Raw genomic sequence first — 26414 nt, 5'->3', positions numbered from 1 at the left:
CACCTGGTCAAAAATAGAAAAAAAAGATCACATTTGCTCTGTGGTGGCCTCTTTGCCCTGCCTGCCGTTTAGTCGTCAAATTGCCTGGAATAGTGCGCTTTTCTTTTGAAGGCCCTACCTGGTTCTGCTCCAGTAAACGTGTGAGGAGCCCTGCCTGCGGAATGGCGAGTTACTCCGAAATCAATGCACATTGGCACTGCCTTGTATTGACATTCTGCTACTTTCTGGCAAGGCTGTTTTCTTTTTTTTTTCTTCTTTTTTTCTCTTTAGCCCGGGCAGCACCAACCAGAAGACTTGAGGTTCCATGGTGTAATGGTTAGCACTCTGGACTCTGAATCCAGCGATCTGAGTTCAAATCTCAGTGGGACCTTGTTTTTTTTACCAGCACCGCACAAAAAAAGCTGGAATAGTATTCTTATCTCTTGAAGGCCGGAAAATGACAATTACTCTGAGCTTTTTAGCAAACATGGCAGAAAGTGGCCGGTTAGCTCAGCTGGTTAGATCGTGGTGCTAATAACGCCAAGGTAGTGGGTTCGATCCCTGTACTGGCCAAACTTTTACCCTTTAAGGCCTCAGAGGCATTTCAGGATTCTGCTTAGTCTCACAGACATGAATGCTGCAGGATAGTTGTGAAAAGGCAGCTGAAATAGCTCAGTTGGGAGAGCGTTAGACTGAAAATCTAAAGGTCCCTGTTTTGATCCTGGGTTTCGGCAGAACAGTCATGTTGTTCTATTTTGTGCACAAGGGTCAGGTGAATGAAAGTCACCCAAAAAGCCTAGCTGCTTCACCCTTAAGTCCACCTGCTTCCACTTGACCAAAACACTATCTTCCTCCCAGGTGGTCACGTTCCTTCTGGCGATGATTCCAATGGCCTGATCGACAGCACTCTATAATGCTATGTATTTAGCGCTTTGATGTCCCACTGCGGACACGCTGCTGAATAAATGAAAACTGTGACTTGATAGGGCTTCTGAAGGCTTGCAATGATATGTACTACACGGAAACCGGCAAAGCTGACGTAAGTAGTTTCGCTTTAAACCCTCAAGGTGCCACCAGCTTTGCAATAAAAGCCAATGTAAAAAGGCATGAAAACAGAGGTGGAGAATGCAGGCATTGTTCCCGCTACCTCTAGCATGCAAAGCGAGCGCTTTACCATTTAAGCTAATTCCCCTCAGAGCAATCAAAAATAGGCGATTTTCGATGTGGTCAAATTAGAAAAAAAAGATCACATTTGCTCTGTGGTGGCCTCTTTGCCCTGCCTGCCGTTTAGTCGTCAAAATGCCTGGAATAGTGCGCTTTTCTTTTGAAGGCCCTACCTGGTCCTGCTCCAGTAAACGTGTGAGGAGCCCTGCATGCCGAATGACGATTTACTCAGAAATCAATGCACATTGGCACTGCCTTGTATTGACGTTCTGCTACTTTCTGGCAAGGCCGTTTTGGTTTTTTTTTGTTTTTTACATTATTTTCTCTTTAGCCTGGGCAGTACCAAACAGAAGATCTGAGGTTCCATGGTGTAATGGTTAGCACTCTGGACACTGAATCCAGCGATCTGAGTTCAAATCTCGGTGGGACCTTGTTTTTTTACCAGCACCGCACAAAAAAAAGCTGGAATAGCATTCTTATCTCTTGAAGAAAATGACAGTTACTCTGAGCTTTTTAGCAAACATGGCAAGAAGTGGCCGGTTAGCTCAGCTGGTTAGAGCGTGGTGCTAATAACGCCAAGGTCGCAGGTTCGATCCCTGTACTGGCCAAACTTTTACCCTTTAAGGCCTCAGAGGCATTTCAGGATTCTGCTTAGTCTTACAGACATGAATGCTGCAGGATACTTGTGAAAATGCAGCCAAAATATCTCAGTTGGGAGAGCATTAGACTGAAGATCTAAAGGTCCCTGGTTCGATCCCGGGTTTCGGCAAAACAGTGATGTTGTTCTATTTTGTGCACAAGGGTCAGATGACTGAAAGTCACCCAAAAGGCCTAGCTGCTTCACCCTTAAGTCCACCTGCTTCCACTTGACCAAAACACTATCTTCCTCCCAGGTGGTCACGTTCCTTCTGGCGATGATTCCAATGGCCTGATCGACAGCACTCTATAATGCTATGTATTTAGCGCTTTGATGTCCCACTGCGGACACGCTGCTGAATAAATGAAAACTGTGACTTGATAGGGCTTCTGAAGGCTTGCAATGATATGTACTACACGGAAACCGGCAAAGCTGACGTAAGTAGTTTCGCTTTAAACCCTCAAGGTGCCACCAGCTTTGCAATAAAAGCTAATGTAAAAAGGCATGAAAACAGAGGTGGAGAATGCAGTCATTGTTCCCTCTACCTATCGCATGCAAAGCGAGCACTTAACCATGAGCTAATTCCCCACAAAGCAATCAATAATTGGCGATTTTCGACGTGGTCAAAATAGAAAAAAAAAGATCACATTTGCTCTGTGGTGGCCTCTTTGCCCTGCCTGCCGTTTAGTCAAATTGTCTGGAATAGTGCGCTTTTCTTTTGAAGGCCCTACCTGGTCCTGCTCCAGTAAACGTGTGAGGAGCCCTGCATGCCGAATGACGAGTTACTCAGAAATCAATGCACAGTGGCACTGCCTTGTATTGACATTCTGCTACTTTCTGGCAAGGCCGTTTTCTTTTTTTTTTCTTTTTTTTTTCTTTTTTCTCTTTAGCCCGGACAGGAACAGGAAGCCAAAATGGCTCAGTTTGGGAGAGCGTTAGTCTGAAGATCTAAAGGTCCCTGGTTTGATCCTGGGGTTCGGCAAAACAGTGCTGTTGTTCTATTTTGTGCACAAGGGGCAGGTGACTAAAGGCCCTACCTGGTCCTGCTCCAGTAAACGTGTGAGGAGCCCTGCATGCCGAATGACGAGTTACTCAGAAATCAATGCACATTGCCACCACCTTGTATTGACATTCTGCTACTTTTTGGCAAGGCCGTTTTATAATTTATTTATTTTTTTACATTTTTTTTCTTTAGCCCGGGCAGCACCAACTGGAAGACTTTTATTAAGCTTGGCAGTAAGTGGCCGGTTAGCTCATACTGCCACCTGTAAGTCGTGGTTATTCTTGGTCACACCGGCCAATCACTTTGTGAGCTGGAACCAAGATTCACCCTATTCTTGGTTAAGGCAGCCAATCGTGTTCTGAGATACAATGAACGCTATTGCCAATCAGAGCCCTTATACCATCTATGATTTGTACTGAAAAGATTTCGTCGCGGATTAATTCGGACACCAATTGCAAAGTAAGTATTTTTTTAACAAGGCGGTTTAAATGAATAACCATTACAGTGACGTTAATTACTACAACACGATTATTATATGATTGTTATAGATGTTTTATAACGTTATTTGGTAAGATTAATGTTAGCCGACCAAGCAAACTGTACAGTTTTACTACAAACATTTTAATGCAGTTATTAATTAATTAATATGGATCACGCATGATTGCATCACTAATAATAAACCAACAATATAAGGGTCACACATCAATCTATCACTAATAATAATGTTATTATTATTAGTGATGGATTAAATTGTGACCCTTATATTATTGGTTTATTATTAGTGATGCAATCATGCGTGATCCATATTGTTTTATGCTTTATGATTAGTGATGTATTATGCGTGAGCATTATTAGATAAGTTTATGATTAGTGATGTTGTGATATGTGAGCGTTATTATACTATTTGTTTATAATTAATGACTGATGAATTGATCCTTATTTTTATTATTAGTGAAGTGATTGATTAATGTGTGAGAATAATGCACGGGCATTATTGTAACTATGGTAGTAAATGACAATATAAAGTGAAGTAATGTATAATAACTGCATTAAAATGTTTGTAGTAAAACTGTACAGTGTGCTTGGTCGGCTAACATTAATCTTAACAAACAACGTCATATAACATCTATAACAATCATATAATAATTGTGTTGTTGTAATTAATGTTACATAGATAATTAATAATGATAGATTAATAATGTTAAATAGAGCTCACCGGAATGAATTATAAAATTGTATAGCTTTGAGGCGTAATGAATAGTGCGACAAATAGAGTTAAACAACCTCTTTGCTTGCCATTTTAAGACTTGCTGTCTTTTTTTAGTCTCTGTGTGCAAAAACGTCTTGCCTCCTATTCAGCGTTGGCGCTGTGGCTTAGCTGGTCAAAGCGCCTGTCTAGTAAACAGGAGATCCTGGGTTCAAATCCCAGCAGTGCCTTATGTACAGGTTTCGTGTTTGCTTTTGTTAAGAGTAACGAGTGTTTACGCAGCGGGATGTTTAGCAGTCGGTTTCTTAACAAAACTCAAATCCTTAAGAACGCTGCTCGTTCAAGAGGGCTTTGGACGATGCCTTTATATAGCATAGTGTGGTAATGCCTAACCAATTGGACTTTAATATTTCAAGTCCAGACATTCCCACATGCAGCGCTACCGTTGTTAGATTTTTTTTTTTTTTTTTTTTTTTTTGGAATTAAACATTTAGCCTGTATCAAGGTTGCTTGGCGCTGTGGCTTAGTGGGTCAAAGTGCCTGTCTAGTAAACAGGAGATCCTGGCTTTGAATTCCAGCAGTGCCTTGTCCGCAGTTGGCTGTTCATTCATGGGCCAGAGAGTACTAAAAAGTGCTTTCTGTCCAACAGTTCTAGAGGAAGCAGAGCACTTAGGCTCTGTGGCGCAATGGATAGTGCAATGGACTTCTAGGCTGTGAGCTGAGTCATTCAAAGTTTGTGAGTTCGAGTCCCACCAGAGTCGCAAGCTTTGCTCTTTTTCTTCACTGACTTAAGGTGTGGTGCGTTTCTAACATTTTAGGCATCTGTTCATCCCGTTTTGCTTCTTTCTTTCATTGCGCAGTGCAGGCTCAGATACTAGGGGTACTCTACAATAAAGCCGATGACTTAATTGAGCTGTTTTAAATAAGGGAGATTAGAAAACGGTGCAGGGCCTAGTGGGCTTGAGGAATGACTCGTCGGCAACCTGTGGTTTTGGGGAAAAGTAACTGCCACCTATTGTTGAGATCACGCCTTTTGGATTTGTCGTACAAGAGCCTCTTTATGCATGTGCAAAGTAACTGAGTAGAAAGCACAGTAAATTTTGCTTCCCCCCCACTGTCTTAGATGAAACTGCGTTTGAAAGTATCGTATCCAGAGGTTTTTTCTTTTAGTGTTAAGACTAAGTTGGCCAGAGCACCTGTCTTGGGAACAGCAGGTGCTAGGTTCAAATCCAAACTGCACCTTTCCCTCAGATTATGGGAGAGTGGCTTTCTTTTTTTTTTTTTTTTTAACACTTTTATTGTTTCAGAAAGGTGTGATACATTCTTACTGTATTTGTAACCAAATACCAATCAAAGAACTCCCGCCCCATCCCGACGTTCAAAATAAAAATTAAAAATTAAAAAAAGAAAGGAATAGAATAAAAAAATGCATTCTCATGCGAGGAAAGTAATACAAAAACAAATAAATAAAAATAAAGATTAACTAAAATAAACTTAAAGATAAAAATAAAAAGGGCAATTTTGTTAAAAATTAAAAATATATAAAAAATAAATACCATTAAAAAATTGACATTTCAACATATACATTCCAGTGAAAGTATATTAAAGTTAGTCATTACAAACACAGTGTATTTTAACAGTCACATTGTTTGGGATTACTAAACAGTCAGTGCACTGTTATTTAAAAAATAAAGGAAGAAGTCCCAAATCTTGTAGAATATGTGCATTTTTTGTTTGATTGAATAAGTCAACCTTTCCATTGCTATACAGGAAGACATTTCCTTAATCCAGAGTGACAAAGATGGAGCATGAGTACTTTTCCAGTGAATGGCAATCAGGCGCTTCGCATGTAATAGACACAGATTTATAAACTTCTGTTCATATGACTTCAGCGATAAGGCAGGTGGGAAAAGACCAAGGATACAGATTTTAGGGCAAACAGGGATTTCTTTACCAATAGTTTTAGAGATTACACCAATTATTTCTTTCCAAAAGAATTGCAAGTGCTCACATTGCCAAACACAATGGAACAGTGTGCCCTTGTAAGTCAAACATTTTCCACAAATGTCCAGAATATTTCTATTAAATTTATTTAACATTTCTGGTGTTATATATGTTCTCATTACCCAATTATATTGGATTAATTTAAAACGGGTATTGATTGATAATGTTTGCGCTTGAAGACAACTTTCTTCCCATTCATTTTCTGTAATATCTATTTGAAAGTCTTCAATCCAAGCCAGTCTTTTATGATTTGTAGATTCTTTGGAAGCATTAACAAATTTGCTATATAGTGTAGAAATTTTGTATTTGGCACTGGGATCTTTAACTGCAATTTCTTCTAAACTACTTAGGGTCGGACACTGATATGAATGATTTTTAGAACTTATAAAATTACGGATCTGAAGATACTTAAAAAAATGAGACTGAGGAATTTTATATCTTTCCTTTAAGGTTTCAAAGGACATCAATATATTATCTTCATAAAGATCTGATATCTTTTGCAAGCCTTTCTGGAACCACAGCTTAAAACCCTTGTCTGATTTCCCTGGTACGAATAATGCATTACCCCAAATGGGAGAGAATTTACAAAGTACCGGGGTTTCTCCCAGCTCAACCTGTGACTCATGCCATGATAAAATAGTGGCTCTCACAAATGGGTTAGATGTATTTTGTTTGAGTTTCTTTAAAGAATCAGAGTATAAATATGTGTCAAGACTCAAATTGCCTGTACATTTTCTTTCAATCTGTATCCATGGAATGCTAGGTGAGCCAGCAAACCAATAACATGCAGATCTTAGCTGAGCTGCCTTAAAATACCAAAAAAGATTAGGGAGTCGCAGCCCGCCTCGTTCATAAGGAAGATACAGGAGTAATAAGCGAAGCCTTGAGCGTCTATTATTCCAAATAAATTTAATAAATGCCTTTTTCATATTTGAGAAAAAGGAAGGAGGAGGGGTCAGGGGGATTGACTGAAACAAATATAGAAATTTAGGGAGAATATTCATTTTAATGGTATTCACCCTTCCAATAGTGAGAGGAAGAGACATCCATCTGTTCAAACTTTCGTTTACCTGAGTTATCAGAGGAGTATAATTGGCTGAGATAAGATTTTTTACTTGTGGAGTAACTTTGATTCCCAAATATCCAAATCCGTCTACAGAAGTTTCATAAGGTTGTTGTATTACTGGATTTTGTCTCTCCTGTTCATTAAGAAAGAGGATAGATGACTTTGAATAGTTAACTTTGTAACCTGAAAATTTTCCAAATTTATTAATCAATTTGTTAAGATTTGGTATTGAATCTCTAAGTTTTGTTAAAAATAAAACAATATCGTCTGCGTAGAGAGATATCCGATGCTCTACACCTGCAATTTCAATTCCCTTTATAAATGGGTGAGTTCTAATTGCTATTGCCAAAGGTTCCAAAGTCATTACAAATAATAAAGGAGAAAGTGGACAGCCTTGACGTGTGCCACGATATAGATTAAATGGTTTGGAGATTAAGTTATTGGTAATTACTTCTGCAGTTGGACTTTGATACAAGGTCTTCACCCACTGGCAAAAATTCTGTCCACATCCAAAACGGCTGAGTATGTCAAATAAATAGGACCATTCGACTCTATCAAATGCTTTTTCTGCATCTAACGATAAAATACCTGTATCTTTAGAGCCATCCATCTCATGAACGATATTTAGTACTCGCCTGATGTTATGAATGGCCTGTCTGTTTCGAACAAAGCCATTTTGGTCCATTCCTATTAGGGACGGTAGATGAGCTTCCAATCGAAGGGGTAAAATCTTGGCTATAATTTTGGCATCGGAGTTCATTAACGAAATTGGCCTATATGATTCACATCTGTCTAAGGGTTTATGGGGTTTAGGAATGAGTGTTATTAATGCAGCTCTTAGAGAAGGAGGAAGACAGCCCTCCAACATTGACTCTTTATACATTTCTAACAAAGGAACTGCTAATTTATCTTTAAAGGCTTTATATATATCAATTGGTATCCCGTCTAGTCCAGCTGTTTTACCACTTTTCATATTCACAATAGCATTTGAAATTTCTTTACTAGTTAGAGGTTCCTCCAGTTCTTTTTTGGCTTCAATGCTTATAAAAGGAATCAAAAGATCATCTAAAAATAAAGTTTGGTCCATGCTGCATTCTGATGATTCTGTATTGTATAGCATTTGGAAGAATTTGGAAAAAGTTTCATTAATCTCATCTGGGTCTGAAGTCAGATTACCAGCTGTTGTATAAATATTATGTAAAGCTTTACTTGATTGTAATTGTTTTATCTGCCAAGACAAAAGTCTACTTGCCTTTTCTCCATACTCATAAAATGTTTGTTTAAGACGGATTAAACTGGCTTCAGCTTTTGTTGCAGATATTTCATTATATTTTGCTCTTAGAATAAGCAGTTCCTGTTTAAGTATGTTGGAATTTGACAAATCTGAATATATATCTTCTTCTAATTTCCGAATTCTTTCTTCTAAATTTTGTAATTCCATTTTCCTTTTTTTATTGACAGAGCATGTGTAGCTTATCATTTGGCCCCTTATATAAGCCTTAAAGGCTTCCCATCTTATAGATGCAGATGTTTCTTTCAGATTAGTTTTAAAAAATAAATCAATTTGAGAACCATTGAACTCCATAAATTTTGGATCATGAAGCCATCTTGGATGAAATCTCCATCTACAAGGCCCTTTTATAATTTTGTCACGAATAAATGAATGTTCAGAGGGATCCAAGTGCGAATTAAACAAAATAATATTTATTGACAAAGTCAAACAAAAATCAAGTAATGAATGGTGCTAGTGCTAGGAGAGATCAGGCAGGAATCAGACGGGAAACAGGGTCCAGAAATTAGTCCTCAGATCCTAAGCACACAGACAGAACAGCACACCATAAGCACACATAACGAACTGACAAAGACACACAGAAAACGTGGCCCATATATAGACCCGAATATGAGCCTCAGCTGGCGAGCTCATCAAGCCAGCTGAGTGCCGTCATCACACGTGATCAAAACAAATACATGAGGAGAACAAAAACAAACCAACGTGATCAAACAGACACTCCGGAAAAGCGCACAAACCTGCAACCGTGACATTACCCCTCTCTCAAGAGCACCTCCTGGTGCTCCCAGAAGCACTTACCAGGCGATTGTAATCATCGATAAGAGAGTGGGAGTGGGCGGGTTAATCGCCGTATGAAAAACGGGCTTTAATTTAGAAACGTGAAACACGGGATGTATTCTCCTGTACGCTGGAGGAAGTTTAAGGCGGACTGCCACCGGACTAATGATCTTGATGACAGTGAATGGGCCAATAAATTTAGGTGCAAGTTTATTACATACGGAACGCAAGGGAATATTCTTAGTTGAAAGCCACACTTTTTGACCGGCGACATAAACGGGAGGCTTCGACCGGTGGCGATCGGCTTTAGCCTTGGTGCGCGCACCCACTTGGAGGAGGGTCTGTCTGGCCCTGTTCCAAGTGCGTCGACACCTCTGGATAAAGGCGTGGGCGGAGGGAACCGCGACTTCGGATTCCAGACTGGGAAAAGCTGGTGGCTGGTAACCTAAGCTACACTGAAACGGAGAAAGGTCCGTAGCCGATACTGGTAATTAATTGTGTGCGTACTCCACCCATGGGAGCTGCTGACTCCAAGAGGAGGGATTCTGGGAAACACAACAACGTAACATGCGCTCGAGATGTTGATTGGCTCTTTCGGTTTGTCCGTTACTCTGAGGATGAAAACCAGAAGAAAGACTTACAGTCGCTCCCAATAAATGACAGAATTCTCTCCAAAATTTAGAGACAAATTGAGGCCCCCTGTCAGAAACCACATCCGTCGGGAGGCCATGAATGCGAAAGACGTGATTAATGACAGCATCCGCTGTCTCTCTGGCTGAGGGTAATTTGGGCAGAGGAATAAAATGAGTAGCCTTCGAGAACCGGTCCACAACGGTCAAAACAGCCGTATTGCCACCAGATGGCGGGAGACCGGTAACGAAATCTAGCGAAATGTGCGACGAGGGTCTCGAAGGCACTGACAGCGGCTGAAGGAGTCCAGCAGGGGGGCGATTAGAAGTCTTAGAAACAGCACAAACAGAACAGGCCAAAACAAACTCGCGTATGTCCCGTGCCATAGCTGGCCACCAGAATCGCTGTTTAACTAAGAATAATGTACGACTCACCCCTGGATGACAAGCCACTTTGGAGGAATGTCCCCATCGAATGACGTCAGACCGAATCCCCTCCGGCACAAACAATCTACTAGGTGGGCATCCAACCGGGGGCGTTACCCCGTCCAGGGCTGTGCGAACCCTGCTCTCGATCTCCCATGTCACTGCAGAAATACAAATCCTCTGGGGAATGATGGGCTCAAGAGAGGTATTGCGCTCGGAAGAATCAAAAAGATGGGATAACGTGTCAGGTTTGATGTTTTTGGAACCCGGCCGATAAGAGATGGTAAAGTCGAAACGTCCGAAAAATAATGCCCACCGAGCCTGCCTGGAGCTGAGTCGTTTGGCGGACCTGATGTATTCGAGGTTCTTATGATCGGTCCAAATGATAAAGGGAACCCCCGAGCCCTCCAACCAATGACGCCACTCCTCCAAAGCGAGTTTGACCGCCACCAACTCCCTATTACCAATGTCGTAGTTTCGTTCTGCGGGAGATAATCGATGAGAGAAAAACGCACATGGATGAATTCTGTCATCCGAGGCGGCGTGCTGGGACAGGATAGCGCCCACCCCCACCTCTGACGCGTCATCCTCCACCACAGACTGCCGGGAGGGATCAGGTGTCACTAGAATGGGAACTGAAACAAAGCGGTTCTTCAGATTGGAGAATGCAGCCTGTGCTACACTCGACCACCTGAAGGGAGTTTTGGAGGAGGTTAAGGACGTCAGAGGAGCGGCGAGCTGGCTGAAATTGCGAATAAAATGCCGGTAAAAATTGGCGAAGCCCAGAAATCTCTGCAGGGCCTTACGAGACTCGAGACGGAATTGGCCAATTTACCACAGCCTGAACCTTCTCTGGATCCATGCGCACCCCCTCGACTGACACAATGTGTCCTAGAAAGGGAACAGACTGTGCATGGAACACGCATTTCTCCACCTTGACAAAAGCCCATTCTCTAGCAGCCGCTGAAGCACTCGCCTGACGTGCTGCACATGTTTCTGGAGAGAACGAGAAAAAATCAGAATGTCATCCAGGTAGAAATAAATAAACTGATCTATCATGTCTCGCAACACGTCATTTACGAGTGCTTGGTAAACCGCAGGAGCATTATAAAGCCAGAAAGGAAGTACACAATATTCAAAATGCCCCCTAGGGGTAAGGAAGGCGGTTTTCCACTCATGGCCCTGCTTCATGCGAACTAAATGATATGCGTTGCGGAGATCTAATTTCGTGAAAAACGACGCCCCTTGCAGACGTTCGAACGCTGAAGACATCAGCGGCAAAGGATACGTATTCTTCACCGTGATGCTGTTTAGCCCTCGATAGTCAATGCAGGGTCTAAGAGACCCATCCTTCTTTTTCACGAAAAAGAACCCCGCCCCCACCGGTGAAGAAGGGGGCCGTATGATCTTGGCCGCTAGAGAATCAGAAATATACTTCTCCATGGCCTCCCTCTCAGGAATAGAAAGTGAGTATAACTTGCCTTTAGGCGGAGAGGTACCTGGCAATAAATCTATTGCACAGTCATAGGGAAGATGAGGAGGCAGAGAAGCAGCTTGAGACTTACTGAACACTTCCTTCAGGTCGTGGTACTCACTGGGCACGTTTGACAGGTCCATGCGCTCCTCCTGAAACACAGAACAAGAAACAGCAGAACGAGCAGACGAAAGACAGGACTGATGACAGTTCTCACTCCACGAAAATATAGTATTAAGACCCCAGTTAATGTGAGGCTTATGAAGAATCAACCAAGGATGACCTAAAACCACCGGTGTGTTGGAACAGTCTGTTAAAAAAATGAAATGTTTTCAACATGATTTCCAGACGTGATCAGTTTTATGGGTTTAGTGGAGTGAGTGATGGTGGGAAGGGAAAGTCCGCTGAGTGCGTGTACTGCAATGGGTTGCGACAGTGCTATGACCAGAAGTTTAAAACTGAAAGTGAAACTAGAGTCAATGAAGTTTCCCTCCGCCCCGGAATCGACGAGCCCCTGTGTCTCTTGAGTTCCGGAACCCCATGATAAAGTGACGGGCAGTAATGTAGCAGACGTAGAGGATTTGTCGGGATCTGCCCAACTGCATCGGTTCCGGGTCAACGCTCCCAACTTCCGGTGCCATCGCCAAGACCGGCGAGTCAGGAACAGGATCTGGAAACCTGTTTTGCCGCATGCGACTCTCACGGCGAAGCAGTCTGGAGTCCACCCGGATGGCCAAATCCACCAGCTCGTCGAGAGTTTTGGGAAGATCTAGGGAGTAGATCTCGTCCTGAAGACGATCAGAAAGGCCATGAAGGAACATGTCCCATTGAGCCTCCGCGTTCCAGCCGGATTCAGCAGCCAAAGTGCAGAACTCAATAGAACAGTCCGCCACATAGTCCGATTCCCCTGGCGGAGCTCAGCGAGGACTTGGGCGGCCTCTCTCCCAGAGGCGGCCCGATCAAAGACCTTTTTGAGTTTCTTAGAGAACAGATCAAAGGAGGAACAACATGGTAATTTCTTCTCCCATGCTGTGGTTCCCCATTGAGCCGCCCTTCCCGAAAGGAGGGTGATAACGAACGCCACCTTGGACTGCTTTGAAGAAAACAAAGACGGCTGCAGGGAGAAGTACAGGGAGCATTTGGACAAGAAGGACCGGCATAAGTGAGGCTCCCCAGCATAGCAGGTCGGCGGAGGAAGGCGAGGCTCAACTGAGCGACCAACGGTAACGTTAGCACTGGCAGTCACCGGCGCAGGCATCACCTCTGGAACTGGTGCAGGCTCCGCTTGTGCTGCTCCAGAAACCAGCTGTTGGACCTGAGTAGTCAGTAATGACACCTGACCAACCAAGGCCTGGATAGCCTGTGCAGTCGTGGCCAAAGCCTCATCCTGGCGATCGATCCTGGCGTTGCTAGTTGTAAGGAACTCCAATATCTGTGATGCACTCGCTAGATCCATGGTAAAGGTCAGTTCGTTTTGTCACACTCAAATAAATGGTCAGATAGATCCAATGTGTGAGTGAACAAAAAGTATTTATTTGACACAGTCAAACTCAAAAACAGGTGCAACAAATGAGTGCGGTGCTAGGGCAAGGAGAACAGGGCAGGGATCAAACAGGAAAACAGGCTCTAGAAGAAACTCCTCACGGTCCTGAGCACAGACAGAATAGCACACATAAGCACACGTAACGAACTGACAATGAACACATAACACGTAGCACTTATATAGGCACGATAATGTGAATCAGCTGGCGAACAATCAATCCAACGGAGTGCCGTCATGCCACGTGACCAAAACAATTACACGTGGGCCACAAAAACAAAACAAACCCACATGATCACACAGACATTCCGGAAGAGCGCACAAACCTGCAACTAAGATAACCTTTTTGAATGGTTTTTCTCTGGTGTGGATCTTCATGTGACTATAAAGCCCGGAAGATTTGCTGAAACTCTTCCCACACTGAGCGCATGTGTATGGTTTTTCTCCAGTGTGGATCCTCATGTGTTTTTTAAGGTATGATGCATCGCAGAAACTCTTCCCACAATGAGTGCAAGTGAATGGTTTTTCTCCAGTGTGGATCATCATGTGTCTATAAAGCGACAATGATTTGCTATAACTCTTCCCACACTGAGGGCATGTTAATGGTTTCTCTCCAGTGTGGATCCTCATGTGTAGATTAAGGTATGATGAGTGGCTGAAACACTTCCCACAATGAGTGCATGTGAATGGTTTCTCTCCAGTGTGAATCCTCATGTGAGTCTTTAGTTTGCTTTTGCTTGCCAAACTCTTTCCACACTGAGTGCAGGTTAAACAACTCTTGTCTCTCACTTTTAAAATACCATCAGTCTCTAAATGAGTTTTGTCCTCAATTTTGACATGATGTTCCTCCTCTTTACTCTCCTCGTAGTCTTTAATTAGGTCTGAAATAGAAATAAGTTTACTTTTTAGTAAATCATTAAAACTCAGTGAAAAGGAAGTGAAAACATTGGCTACACAAATCTTGTGACAAGCTGCTTCTTTGAAAGTACTTGATTGTGTGACATTGACAGTGAAAAGTTTTATAGACAATTATGCTGACTTTCTAGATATTTCATATAATAGATATTGTTGTGGCTAGGTCAAACAATTATGCTAAATGTTCAAATAATTCTAGTCAATCAGTACTAACAGTTAATGTTGCTCAAGGCTCATGTTCTTAAAGGGTGTTGAAGAGGCCAGAGTCAGATGGAAGCCGTGTTCTGGATGTTAAGTGTCACAAATACACAATATAATTCTGTCATACAGTGGTGGAAATATGTTGAACAAACTATGAAAGTTTTTTGATGTTAACAATTTTTCTTGTAGATAATAATGTAAAGTGAAGATAACCTTTTTTCAAAGCTTAAAATTGTAATAATCTTTAACTAATATATCTGTGTTTGCAGCAAATTACTTATAAAAATTGTTAATTTAAATATCACAGACTATCCTGTAAAAATAATTATAATTAAATGTCTTTTACTGATTTACAGTGGGATGAAATGGAAAGACTCCTGGGAGCCATTAAATCACTTTTTGTAAAATACAGTGGGTTATAAAAAAGGTATGCTTTTAAAAAAAGATTTGTCTACTGCTGTTGTTGCTATTTTCGGTGCACGTCTTGTTTTTGTTTGTTGTTTTAAATCTACTTTAACTCAGCACATGTTTAAACCTACATTTTGACTTTGTATTTTGTTTTATTTTTATTTTTTGAATTGTATTATAATACATTTTAAGTAAAGACTTTCACGCACAAAGATAACCACTTACAGTATTTTCATCTACGTCATATCTGCAGCCACTAAATCCCTCTGCAAAATTGTTTGAATGTTTGTATTTGAAAAAAATAAAAATAAATATATTAATGATTTAAATGTTATAAATGCATTTCTGGTTCTCAGGAGTTTTATGGCTCACATCAGAGCCATTAAAGTGTGCATTTGCAGCATAGATACATACAAAAGTGTTATTATTTTTCAAATGTTTGTACCACAGAACACAAACTAACACATTTATACATTTTCACTCTGCAATTTAATAGTAAGCTATGTGTAGGCACAGTATAACACAAGGCAAAACTATTTATTTAAAAGACATTTGTGAGAAGTGTACTAATTTATGTAGAAATAAGTGCAGAACACACACACACACACAGTGCTCAGCGAAAATTAATATACCCTCTCAGAGATTTTTTCTTTAAATTAATGCCTTTTATGGAGTGCTATGCAAAAAGGTATTTCTGTATATACATTAAAGTTACATATACATTACACCAAAGTAAAAACTGAAACAAATGTAAGAAAAAGATTGATCCCCCTTTTTATTAAGTGCTTTAACTAATTTATTTCAATATAGTTACTGTGTATATTGTGACACATAATACAATTTAGTGAATATTACTTTTGACATTGCACTTTTGATTGGTTAATCGAATTAAACTTTAATTACACCTTTATCCACCCCTAAACCTATCCATACCCCCAAACCTGTCCCCACCTTAGCTGTATTTCACCTTCAGAGTATCAGAATTGTTCTAAAAGACATTATGAACACAGTAAGTACAATGTATTTACTTTTTTGATATATAGATATCAAAACATTTTGGTACATTAATACCAGTGTGTATGGGAGCGCTCTTTCTATGCTGCTACATGTGTCCATGCCGCAGCACCGAAATTCATACGCTGATTTAATACCTGTACATACCAGTTACCAAGGTACCGGTGCTATAATGGCACCGGGTTTCGGTACCCAACCCTAGTACACACTGATCATGTCTACAGTTTATCTCCAGTGTGAATTCTCTGATGTCTTTTTAGGGTTCCTAAATGAGTAAACCTTTTACTACAGTGTGAACACGTGTACAGTTTATCTCCAGTGTGAATCCTCTGGTGTGTTTTCAGGGTTTCTGAGTGAGTAAACCTCTTACTGCAGTGTGAACACTTGTACGGTTTTTCTCTAGTGTGAATCCTCTGGTGCCGTTTCAATTCTGCAGCTGTAATAAAAGTCTTCTCACACTCCAAGCACATATACTCTCTCACACCAGTGTGGATCTTCGTGTGTTTTTTAAGGTATGATGATAGGCTAAAACTCTTCCCACATTGAGTGCATGTGCATGGTTTCTCTCCAGTGTGGATCATGATGTGTTGATTACGGTGTGATGAGTGTCTGAAACTCTTCCCAGACTGAGTGCAAGTGAATGGTTTTTCTCTGGTGTGGATCTTCATGTGACTATAAAGCCCGGAAGATTTGCTGAAACTCTTCCCACACTGAGCGCATGTGTATGGTTTTTCTCCAGTGTGGATCCTCATGTGTTTTTTAAGGTATGATGCATCGCAGAAACTCTTCCCACAATGAGTGCAAGTGAATGGTTTTTCTCCAGTGTGGATCATCATGTGTCTATAAAGCGACGATGATTTGCTATAACTCTTCCCACACTGAGGGCATGTTAATGGTTTCTCTCCAGTGTGGATCCTCATGTGTAGATTAAGGTATGATGAGTGGCTGAAACACTTCCCACACTGAGTGCATGTGAATGGTTTCTCTCCAGTGTGAATCCTCATGTGAGTCTTTAGTTTGCTTTTGCTTGCCAAACTCTTTCCACACTGAGTGCAGGTAAAACAACTCTTGTCTCTCACTTTTAAAATACCATCAGTCTCTAAATGAGTTTTGTCCTCAATTTTGACATGATGTTCCTCCTCTTTACTCTCCTCGTAGTCTTTAATTAGGTCTGAAATAGAAATAAGTTTACTTTTTAGTAAATCATTAAAACTCAGTGAAAAGGAAGTGAAAACATTGGCTACACAAATCTTAATTTTGATGCACATTAAATGTAAAGACAAGATCATTTTTAGATTGATCTTGTCATATTTACCTCCTGGAGTCCATTACACAGATACACATTTAAGCAGATTCTTATATGATTATTCCTAGATTAATTTTGGTCATATTGATGAGACATAAATTTGAAAGCTGTAAATGGCCAGTTTCTATTTGTATATATTCGTAATCACAACAAAACAGTTTGTTTTTGTAAAACTTGTAAAGCAGATATGGAATGCTTTTTCATTCTGTGCCTGACTGGTAAACCTGTTAAAAAAAACAGCTGAATCTCTGCTAATATTTGCCTCATAGACATATGACACATGTATAATATCTGCATAAAGCTTTAAATCTGCACCTTTAAATGAGAAATGTTCTAGAGGTATGTAATCTGTAACAAATGCAATGCAGAAATCTAACACTTAACTGTTTCAGATCATCAAACAAATGTAAATATTAGTCAAAGATAACACAATTAAACACATTGTGCAGTTTTTAAATCAAGTTTTTATTCTTAAATTGAAGACAAAATACTGAACTACACAGCCTTGTGTGAAAAAAAAATTCCCATTAGAACAACTTTAATTTATCACACCGGCTTCAAGTTCTCTAGCCACACCCAGACCTGAATACTACCACACGTTCGCAATCAAGAAATCACCAAAATAGGACCTGTCTGACAAAGTGAAGTAGACCAAAAAAAGCCTCAAAGCTAGACATCATGCCAAAATCTAAAGACCTTTAAACACAAATGAGAAAGAAAATACTTGTGTCACGAGTTAAAAAAAAGAGTGAGCTCAAATGCAAGTCTTTATTGAGAAGCGAGTCTTGGAAAAAGCAAAAGTCAAAGTAAACACCCGGTCGGGTGAGCGCTGAGGAAGTGCCGTAGGAAAAAACAACCAGACACTCACTCACTGGTGGTCTTGGAAACATACAGGGTGAGTAACAAAATAATATGCACACAAATGATCGATAACTTACTGACAAACATGAAGGGGAATGATGTGGTATAAACAGAAAAAAAGGCAAACGAGAGCTCCTGTGACTGCATATAAAACCAGATGACAAGAGATAATCTGTAATACAGATCAAAGCCCTTTTCACACAGTTATACCGGTAAATATGTGGAAAATTTCCGGAACGACTTTACCGGTATATTCAAAAAAGTGCTGTTCACACAGGCGAGGACGTTACGGAAATTTTCCAGAAAAGACCTTTCACAAATCCATTCCAAAATACCGGTAAATTCTGACATCATTTACCACAAATGAGCCTTAAACGGCTGCGCTTGTATTTGTAAACATTTGACTACATTACAAACTCTGTGGATGATCAATATTGTGAACAACTTCGAAGAAAACATATGGAGGATCACTTTGGCATGTCAAGATGTTCATAATATGTGCGTGTGCTGGCGCTCACAGGCTGTTTCACAGTCACACGCTATGCGTGAAGGTAAACAAACAGCGGCTTATCATAAGCATCTCATCGATGATTATTTACACAGTTGGCATTAAGAAGAACATATAAACATTATCTGACTAACTTCTAACTAAATGCGTCTGACTGTTCTGATTGGCTAAAGCAGGTGTCTCACGTCAGCACGTTCTAGACGTGCACGCGTTCTTTCCGGCAATCTTCCTTCTGCATTCACACAGCGCAGCATTCCGGCATATTACCGGGAATGTTACAACTTCTCTTTCTGGAAAATAGCCAGAACGAATTTACCGGTATTTTCAAAAAGGACCTGTTCACACATACAACCTTTCCAGAAAATTGCCGGTAATTTTCCGGAAAGGTCTGCATGTGTGAAAGGGGCTCAAGAGAAGAGAGCCAAAGAGTAAGGTATCAAAGGAGGATGTCACATCAAAGATTCAAGTGTTACCACTCAGTGGGTTATGTCACAAGACTCGCGTCACTTTATTGTGGCTTTGAGGCTCAATGGGATTCTAATTACTGGCCAAAGTTATATAAAATTACACTTTATTACAATATATATGTTAAATATAAATAATTATAATATGCATTATATAATATTAAATTAAATTACATGGGGGCCATGGGGGGTGGTTCGTTCGAACAACCCGAAACCCCCTGGCTACGGGCATGGCACAGTGATCTGTGTCATTACAAGGGCTTTTCCCACAGCTGGTGGAGAACACGAGAGTTCGGTTTAAGTTCAGTGTAGTGCATACATTTTCATCGTTTTCACTGTAAAATCCTCACTGTGTGCGCAGATTAAAGAGACATTTATGCAGAATGCATCTTTGCACCTAAAAACGTCAAACGCAGCACCAGGAACAGATTAAAACAGTTGTTATGTGAACTTGATGTAAAAAAGCCTGCAATGCTTGCACCGCCTGCAATGCTTGCAAATGATTGGTTAATATCAGCTGTCAATCACTCAGTCAATGCCTTCTGCCTTCAGATGATACAACTGCGAAAATGTGAAGCGCTGAAGATGAGAGAATGAAAATAACATACAGATTTACCTAAAGATATTAATAACGGCGCATCTTATTAGTGATCATGTGCTGAGTGTTAATCCACCATTTACACTTTTCCAAGAGTGGATAAAAGACTTCTAGTTGCTTCAAGTCCACAGGTAACAGTGTTTGGCACTGAACCTACACATTTAAGTGCGAGAGGTATTGTATAATCCTTCATTTAATCCTCACGATGCTGTCAGCCATGCAAGCGGCAGCTATATGTAACATTTAACACAGCTCACAAAAAGACTGTTATTGCTATTACGATGACATGCAAATAATAAGTTATATATCAATATAAATGTGGGGCAGGGCGATGGATCGTGATGCCGGCTAAGCATCGTGAAGTTTGTCGGCCATCAGTGATGGACAATGTCATGTAAAAAAATAATACAATTGATCAGCTACAATCAACATCATCTTCCGAAGAGCTTCATAAGAAAATACTTATTCTGCAAGCGGAATGACTCCTTGAGGATCTCCACATAAGATCACGCCAGATTCATTATGAACATGGTGAATGAGCTGGCAGGTTATTGTGTTACCAACTGAAAAAATCCTCAGCAGCTTGTGTTATAGCAGCAGTTAGTAAGGATGATGGCAGTATTATTACTGAACAAGAGGGTATTAGTGATCAATTTAAAAACTTCTATAAAACTATTTACAACTCTGAGGTAAACTAAATTGAATGTATTGAGAGCTTTTTTAATTATTAAGAATTACCATACCTCTGTGATTCAGATCAGTTGACAAAAGAAGGAATTTTAACGTTTGTCCTTTTCTTTCTGAATGTGTCACAGAATGTGTCCCGCGTTTGTCAGCTTCTCACAGGACCGGGTTTCCAAAGCTTGTCAATAATCAATCGCATGTTATTATTATCAGCTCAAGAAGTTTGTTATTTCAAATAGAGACGCGTGGCCAGCGTAAGGAAGAAAGCGAAACCACTCGGGCTTCAGACTGGCTCGTAAAAAACTACGCTGCACAGGGTAAATCTGCTCTTCTCCATGGCTTTGTGGCTGTTTATCAAGACGACGACAGGGTTTGTTTGAGCCTGGATCGACCATGGCTGCATATGTATATAATTCCACTGTAATCTCTCGCTGTGTATTTTAAACATGGCGGGTCCTTTGTTTAGATTCTGGCTTGTGTCTACGAATGACGTATCTCTGTAAACCAATAGCGTTCAGCTGCACGTCTAGCTCTGCCTTTTAGGGCCTACTCACACTATGCCATCCGTACCATGCCCAGGCCCGTTTCCCAGATCGTTTGAGAAGTGTGGGTGCGCTAAATCGGGCTCAAGCATGGTTCACTTGGCCCGGTTGGAAGAGGTGTGCCTGAGCGCGGTTCACTTGGGCTTTGGCACGGTATGCTTGTGTGCGAGTGCAAAACGCGCCAAAGCCCGAAACTGAAAGCAAGACGTGACTTTTAAGGGGCTGTTACATATGGATTTATTAATCATTCTTACTGTTCAGTGAACGCAAACTGCCGTAGTTTATTACAGACGAGAACTCCTCGAAGCACGACAGCTGCGTGGCTTCAGCAGACCTCATTCCTGCAGGACGAGAGCTTTATGATTGTTTATGAGCGCCAAAAGTGGCGAATCTGTTTGGCGAAATATCTGACTGCGTGTCACAGCATCCCTAAGCACTGTTTGGCGAAATATTCGACTGCATGTCACTGCATAACTAACGACTGAAACGATATAACTAGAGAAATCTTTACTGTGCTGTTGAGTGAGAAAGCGCTTCTCACTGAACAGCGCAGCAGTGATGACGTAAGTGTGCCGAGGCCCGTTTGTGGTGTGAGTGCGGGCCCTCTGGGGAGACGGGAGGGGGACAAGCGCTTTGGCCCGGTTCAAGGCAGCTGTATCTAGTGTGAGTACGGCCTTAGTGTTTGGGACCTTTTCGAAAGGGTGCCAAAAAAGTGGTATGGTACGGTTTGGTTCGGTACGCCTTTTGACATTGGAAATGGCCATAAAAGCGTACCAAACCGAACCACTCAGTGGAAACGGGACATAAAAGCTTGATTAGCTAGTCCAGGTGTGTCTGATTGGGGTTGAAACTAAACTTTGCAGAACACTGGCCCTCCAGGACCAAGTTTGCACATGCCTGCTCTAGAGGAACGAGACAGGGCTGCCCTCTGTCCCCTCTGCTCTTTGACATTGTCATCAAACCTCCTGCAACCAAATTAAGGAACTCAGATGGCTTGCAAGGAATTTTCAGAGAGGGACAAGAACATAAGTTTCTGCTATATGCGGATGATCTACTTTTTTCTGTCAATTCCAGATACATGCATTCCAAAAACTCCTACAATAATTTCAGAATTTGCAAATGTTTCTTGAGACAAAGTCAATCTAGCAAAAAATCTCCTTTTCCCTTTCAATGATAGAGCACAGCAAATGTCTACCCAAACCTTTCCATTTTAAGCAAGTCCTGATAAATTTGTATATCTTGGTGTGAGTGTGACACGCCAATATAAGGATTTGTTTATTAATAATTTTTAAATGACGTTAGACAAAGTCAAACGAGACATGACGCACTGGTCAACCTTTCCTTTATCTTTGGCTGGGAAGATCAATTCCATTAAACTGATAATACTACCAAGATTTCTGTTTCTATTTCAGACTGTGTCTGTTTGTATTGCCAAGATTATAGATTTCAGCAGTCCAATTTTGGTTTAGGAAGGGAGTTAACTGTGTTAAAGACCTGTTTAAAGATGGCATATTTATCTCATTTAACAGTTAAGAACAGACATTGAGATTCCCCAGTCTAATTCTTTTAGGTACCCTCAGGTCCATAGTTTCATTAAAAAACACTTCTGTCCTTCACTGAACCAACCAGAAGCATGCTGGATAGATGAATTGGTAAATATGGACCCATATCAAAGGGGTATGATTTCCATGTTATATGAAGTGATCCAAAGAACTGCCCTCTCCTTCCCTAAACCATATAAATCAGAAATGGTAAGACGAACTGGGACTAGAAATATCAGATACAGCCTGGCAATATGCCATAGAACTGTTACACTCATCTTCTGTATGTGACTCAGATTCATCTTGTCCCAGATGTGGTTTGGAACGAGCAGATCAGTCATATGTTCTGGGGATGCCCTAAATTACATAGATTTTGGGCCAATATTTTTAGACAATTTTCATCTAAATGTAATAAAGATATGGATCCTAATCATTTGACCTCAAATTTTGGTACAGTGACAGAAGAAATGTACCTGTCAGCTAATCACATAGAAATCATGTGAAATGTGAATTAAATTTAATTACAAAACTAACCCTAACGAGCAAACGAGTGAAAACGAGGAGTGAAAAATCGCACGTCTCCCTCCCGGTCCTCAAATAAGTTGCGCACCTTTCTCACCCCCGGATCCCTTCTCGCTCTTCAGACACGTCACACACTGTCTGCATTAGTTTCAAAAACAGATTTCTTAACGATTTAAAACGGCATCTTTGGATATCTTTTTTGCTGAAGATACTGTTGTCCTGAAAAACTTAAAACAAAACCTTTAAAAAAAAACTTACATATACCAAAGGAATGGTACAGCAGAACATTTTGGCAGTTTTAAAAAATCTACTTTTTTCTAACCGCAGTATACCTTGTAAACTGTTGTCGTCACATGCCTAAGCAGCAGAACACTGTTTTTAGGATCTAAAAATTATTATTATTTTTTTAAGTCTCAAGCAAAAAGGATTTGAATGTCGCCGCCTGCTGGTACATGAAGAATATGGTCAATACTGAAGAATTTTACACTCAAATGTTTGCATATCATCAGCATGCTGTAATCCATTACTTAAGCAGAAAAAGTCATTTTTAGACTAGTTTGTTGGTCAGTTGTAGTCAGTGCAATGCTAAGCGTTATTGTTTCACTATAATTTGTTTATTTTGTTTCACGGCGTCCCACAGCAACATCATATAGTTAAGAATACTGTACAATGTTTTAGAACAATTTATTATTTTAGTGTCAATTTCATTCATCAAGTTTAAAATTGGGGGCATCCATGTTTTTTTGACATACTTTAAACAAGAGTTTCTGCAGGTTTCACCAAGTTAAATTTAAGAATTTTAAAGATTTTTTAAGAACATTATGACTGAAATTTTAGACTCATAAAGGGCTAAAGGCTAAGGAATTTTTCAAATGGCTAAGATAGAAAAGATTTTATTTTGCCCGATGAAAAAATATCATAATTTAATTATACAATAATAAATGATATTTTTAAAAAATTATATTTTAGATATTTTTTAGCAAAAGATTTAAAATTCTGTGTAGCAACAAGTAAGCTTTACTTGTATCCATACACTTTTTTTCCTAAGTAAACTTTCTTTAAAATTAATAAATAAATAAATGAACAAATGCTTTAAACGTTTTAAAACCTATAATAAACAAAATATATGCACAACAATCTGTCTAGGTTGATGTCCTCAGCAGTAATGGAGCACGTTTAAACAAATGTTATTGTAAGTAAATATTTAAACCATTATGATAAATAGAGTTAAAAAGACCTTTTTGAATGAAAAGTTTTATTGAGATGGGTTGTTGGTGATTGTAGATTGAAAATTTAGATTTTGGAATTTAAGGCACCGCAGAAACCCTGTTTAAAAGCAATAGCCCCGGTAAATAGCTATTATAATGATGTAATTCTAACTCAGATACTATCTGTGAGAACTAGTAACAACTACTAGAAACAAGTTTAAACCCATAAAGAAGTTGATAAAAAAATTGTGATCAACGTGACATATGCAAATGAAAAGTAAAAGTCAACACTATCACCGTAATAGCAGATATCTTCTATGAGAATTCTGTAGGTCAAATATCGTCAGCTCATTTGAACTTTAATTTATTGTTTTTGTTTATTTTATATAGCGCCAGTGCTCAAGGACGCTTTACCAACAGCAGGAGAACAAGAAAAACAATAACCTTAAAAAGGTAGAGAAAATGGGAGACTAATAATACATTAAAAGAATGACAAAAGACACGAGAGCAAGTGACAAAAGAAACTCATTCCTGTCTTTCAATGAGTGCTTTTGTGCGTTTAGGAGAACTAGGCAGCACACTCAGGGCTGCAAGATGGATTTAATTTAGTAGCCTATTCTTAATATTAAAATATATCAGTATGAAAACCAACCTGTTTGTTCCTGCAGATCTTCCTGTTTGACTGTGAATGTCTCTTCAATCTTCACATCTTCACTCTCCTCTTTAATAAACGCCATCTTTACAACAGTGTGGAGATCAGTCGCTTCAGCAGGAGTTTTTCTCTCTGTGTTTGGACACTTAATCCAGTTCAAAATGAACAAAACAATGAATAGAAACAAAATAATTTCTCTTCAACACTTGCTTCAATGGTTTCTTTATTTGAGAGTAATTAACAAAAAGAAATCAGGTGAAACAATTAATTAAAACACTTATTATACACTTTTCGGTTGTTTTATTCAAACAACAGCCTTCAGTTACTGAGAATAAAATAGTACTACTAAAATACTAAAATAGTTGTATAAAGGGTTAAAATAGTATTTCCAACAGCAGGAACATAATATAGCATCGCATAAAAAACTTAAAACTTTAGAACTTTAACTTTAAATCAGTTTATATCTGTAAACGTTTTAAAACAAACCTTTCTCCAGTTGAATCACAGCGACGAAGCGGCGCTGCCTGATGACGTCACGCGCCACGGCAAAATAAAAGTCTTTTTTGTTTAACTTTTTTGCCACTATCTGTTGCAGTCATGACTTATTGATACATTTCTCCCATGGTTTTCACTTTACACTTTGTCTGCTCTCTCTCTCACAAACCTTAAATCTAAACATTTTCTTAACTTTTTTTTAATCCACTTTGTAATGACTTGTATGTCTACAACACTTTCTATTAATATCTGATTCCAAATCTCATCCTCATAATTATGACCTCTTCTATTTCTACAACTTCATAGGCCTATATAGGGTTTCTTTTTTTCACATGCATTGTTGTCTCTTATTATCTGTGTTCCACGTTTCCTGCCATTCTTTAGCAATATCTGTAGTAATATTAATTTACCTTTACTTACATAAGCATTAAAGGGGTAGTTCACATAAAAATTACAATTCTGTTATTTACTCATCCTCTACTAATTTTAAAACTGTTTCTGCTGAATGCAAATAAAGAGAATACAGGGGCAAAAAACAGCCACTGTATGGTTCAACAGTTCCTGTGGACTTGTGGACTGGGGGAAACCAGAGCACCTGGAGGAAACTCATGAGAACATGGGGAGAACACAAACAAAAATGTCAACTGACCCAGATGAGGCTCAAACCAACAACCTTCTTACTGTGAGGCGATCAGTGCTATCTACTGCACCACTGTGATGCCTCACATGTATAATTATTTGAGGTATTAAACTGGTATTGGAAAAGAACTTCGCTTACAAATAGTTGTTATTTTTAAAATGTGTGAAAAAGCACCATTCAGATGTAGCGACTGTATTGATCTGGGCAATCAAGCATGTATTGTTATAGACACTATGCTTATTTGTCTTAAGAGATGTTAGGCAGGTCCTGTTCATGTAATATGTTCATGTAATAGTCTATCAAGTTGGTATTGGCATAAACAGCTATACCTGTCAACGGGTTTCTTATATGTTAAACGGTCCTATTCAGTTAATAATCAGGCAGCTATTAATAAAGATGACCGCACACAATGATGATCCATTTATTTAAATGACTATGTGACGCAGATATTTAAAATTCATTGTTGCAAACAAGTTACAGGAGTAAGTACAGTTGTTGTTGTATGTGATGTTCACCACTGTAATTACACCATAGTGAAAAAAGAAGTCTGAGAAATGCTGTAGTTGGTGTAGGTAGAGCAGGCTAATCACGTTAAAAGTTCTGCATTGTGTAGATATGAAAGTGAACTCTTGTCGTTGAATTATTCTGTATAAACTGC

The 26414-nt window shown here is 39.7% G+C and overlaps 2 protein-coding genes, 1 long non-coding RNA gene and 5 other non-coding genes across 9 annotated transcripts in view; 6 read left to right on the top strand and 2 right to left on the bottom strand.

The window, feature by feature from the left end:
• LOC148680839 (uncharacterized) overlaps positions 1 to 26414 on the bottom strand; it is a 785675-nt gene that overhangs the window by 67805 nt on the left and 691456 nt on the right. The window lies entirely within an intron of this gene.
• LOC101886199 (uncharacterized) overlaps positions 1 to 26414 on the top strand; it is an 883799-nt gene that overhangs the window by 762447 nt on the left and 94938 nt on the right. The window lies entirely within an intron of this gene.
• On the top strand, positions 299 to 370 carry trnaq-cug (transfer RNA glutamine (anticodon CUG)). Its single transcript has one exon. It is a non-coding gene; the product is annotated as a tRNA-Gln (tRNA).
• On the top strand, positions 641 to 713 carry trnaf-gaa (transfer RNA phenylalanine (anticodon GAA)). The gene has a single exon. It is a non-coding gene; the product is annotated as a tRNA-Phe (tRNA).
• trnai-aau (transfer RNA isoleucine (anticodon AAU)) lies at positions 1678 to 1751 on the top strand. Its single transcript has one exon. It is a non-coding gene; the product is annotated as a tRNA-Ile (tRNA).
• Positions 1840 to 1912, top strand: trnaf-gaa (transfer RNA phenylalanine (anticodon GAA)). The gene has a single exon. It is a non-coding gene; the product is annotated as a tRNA-Phe (tRNA).
• On the top strand, positions 4147 to 4220 carry trnat-agu (transfer RNA threonine (anticodon AGU)). Its single transcript has one exon. It is a non-coding gene; the product is annotated as a tRNA-Thr (tRNA).
• Positions 8745 to 25147, bottom strand: LOC148680931 (uncharacterized). 2 transcript variants are annotated; one of them, XM_088650332.1, is made up of 5 exons: positions 25108 to 25147; positions 24622 to 24766; positions 16106 to 16906; positions 13524 to 14078; positions 8745 to 13305 (listed from the first exon to the last, which is right to left on the bottom strand). In XM_088650332.1, the coding sequence occupies exons 2-5, from the start codon at positions 24704 to 24706 to the stop codon at positions 13298 to 13300; spliced, it is 1449 nt and encodes a 482-aa protein (XP_088506458.1). In that variant the 5' UTR covers positions 24707 to 24766; positions 25108 to 25147; the 3' UTR covers positions 8745 to 13297. The 2 variants fall into 2 exon arrangements, with proteins under 2 accessions (XP_088506458.1, XP_088506457.1); XM_088650331.1 differs by having other exon boundaries at positions 8745 to 14078.

This window comes from Danio rerio, chromosome 4 (assembly GCF_052040795.2).
Source record: "Danio rerio strain M-AB ecotype USA chromosome 4, GRCz13ab, whole genome shotgun sequence".
Taxonomy (NCBI): domain Eukaryota; kingdom Metazoa; phylum Chordata; class Actinopteri; order Cypriniformes; family Danionidae; genus Danio; species Danio rerio.
This window is presented reverse-complemented; position numbering and strand designations above follow the sequence as displayed.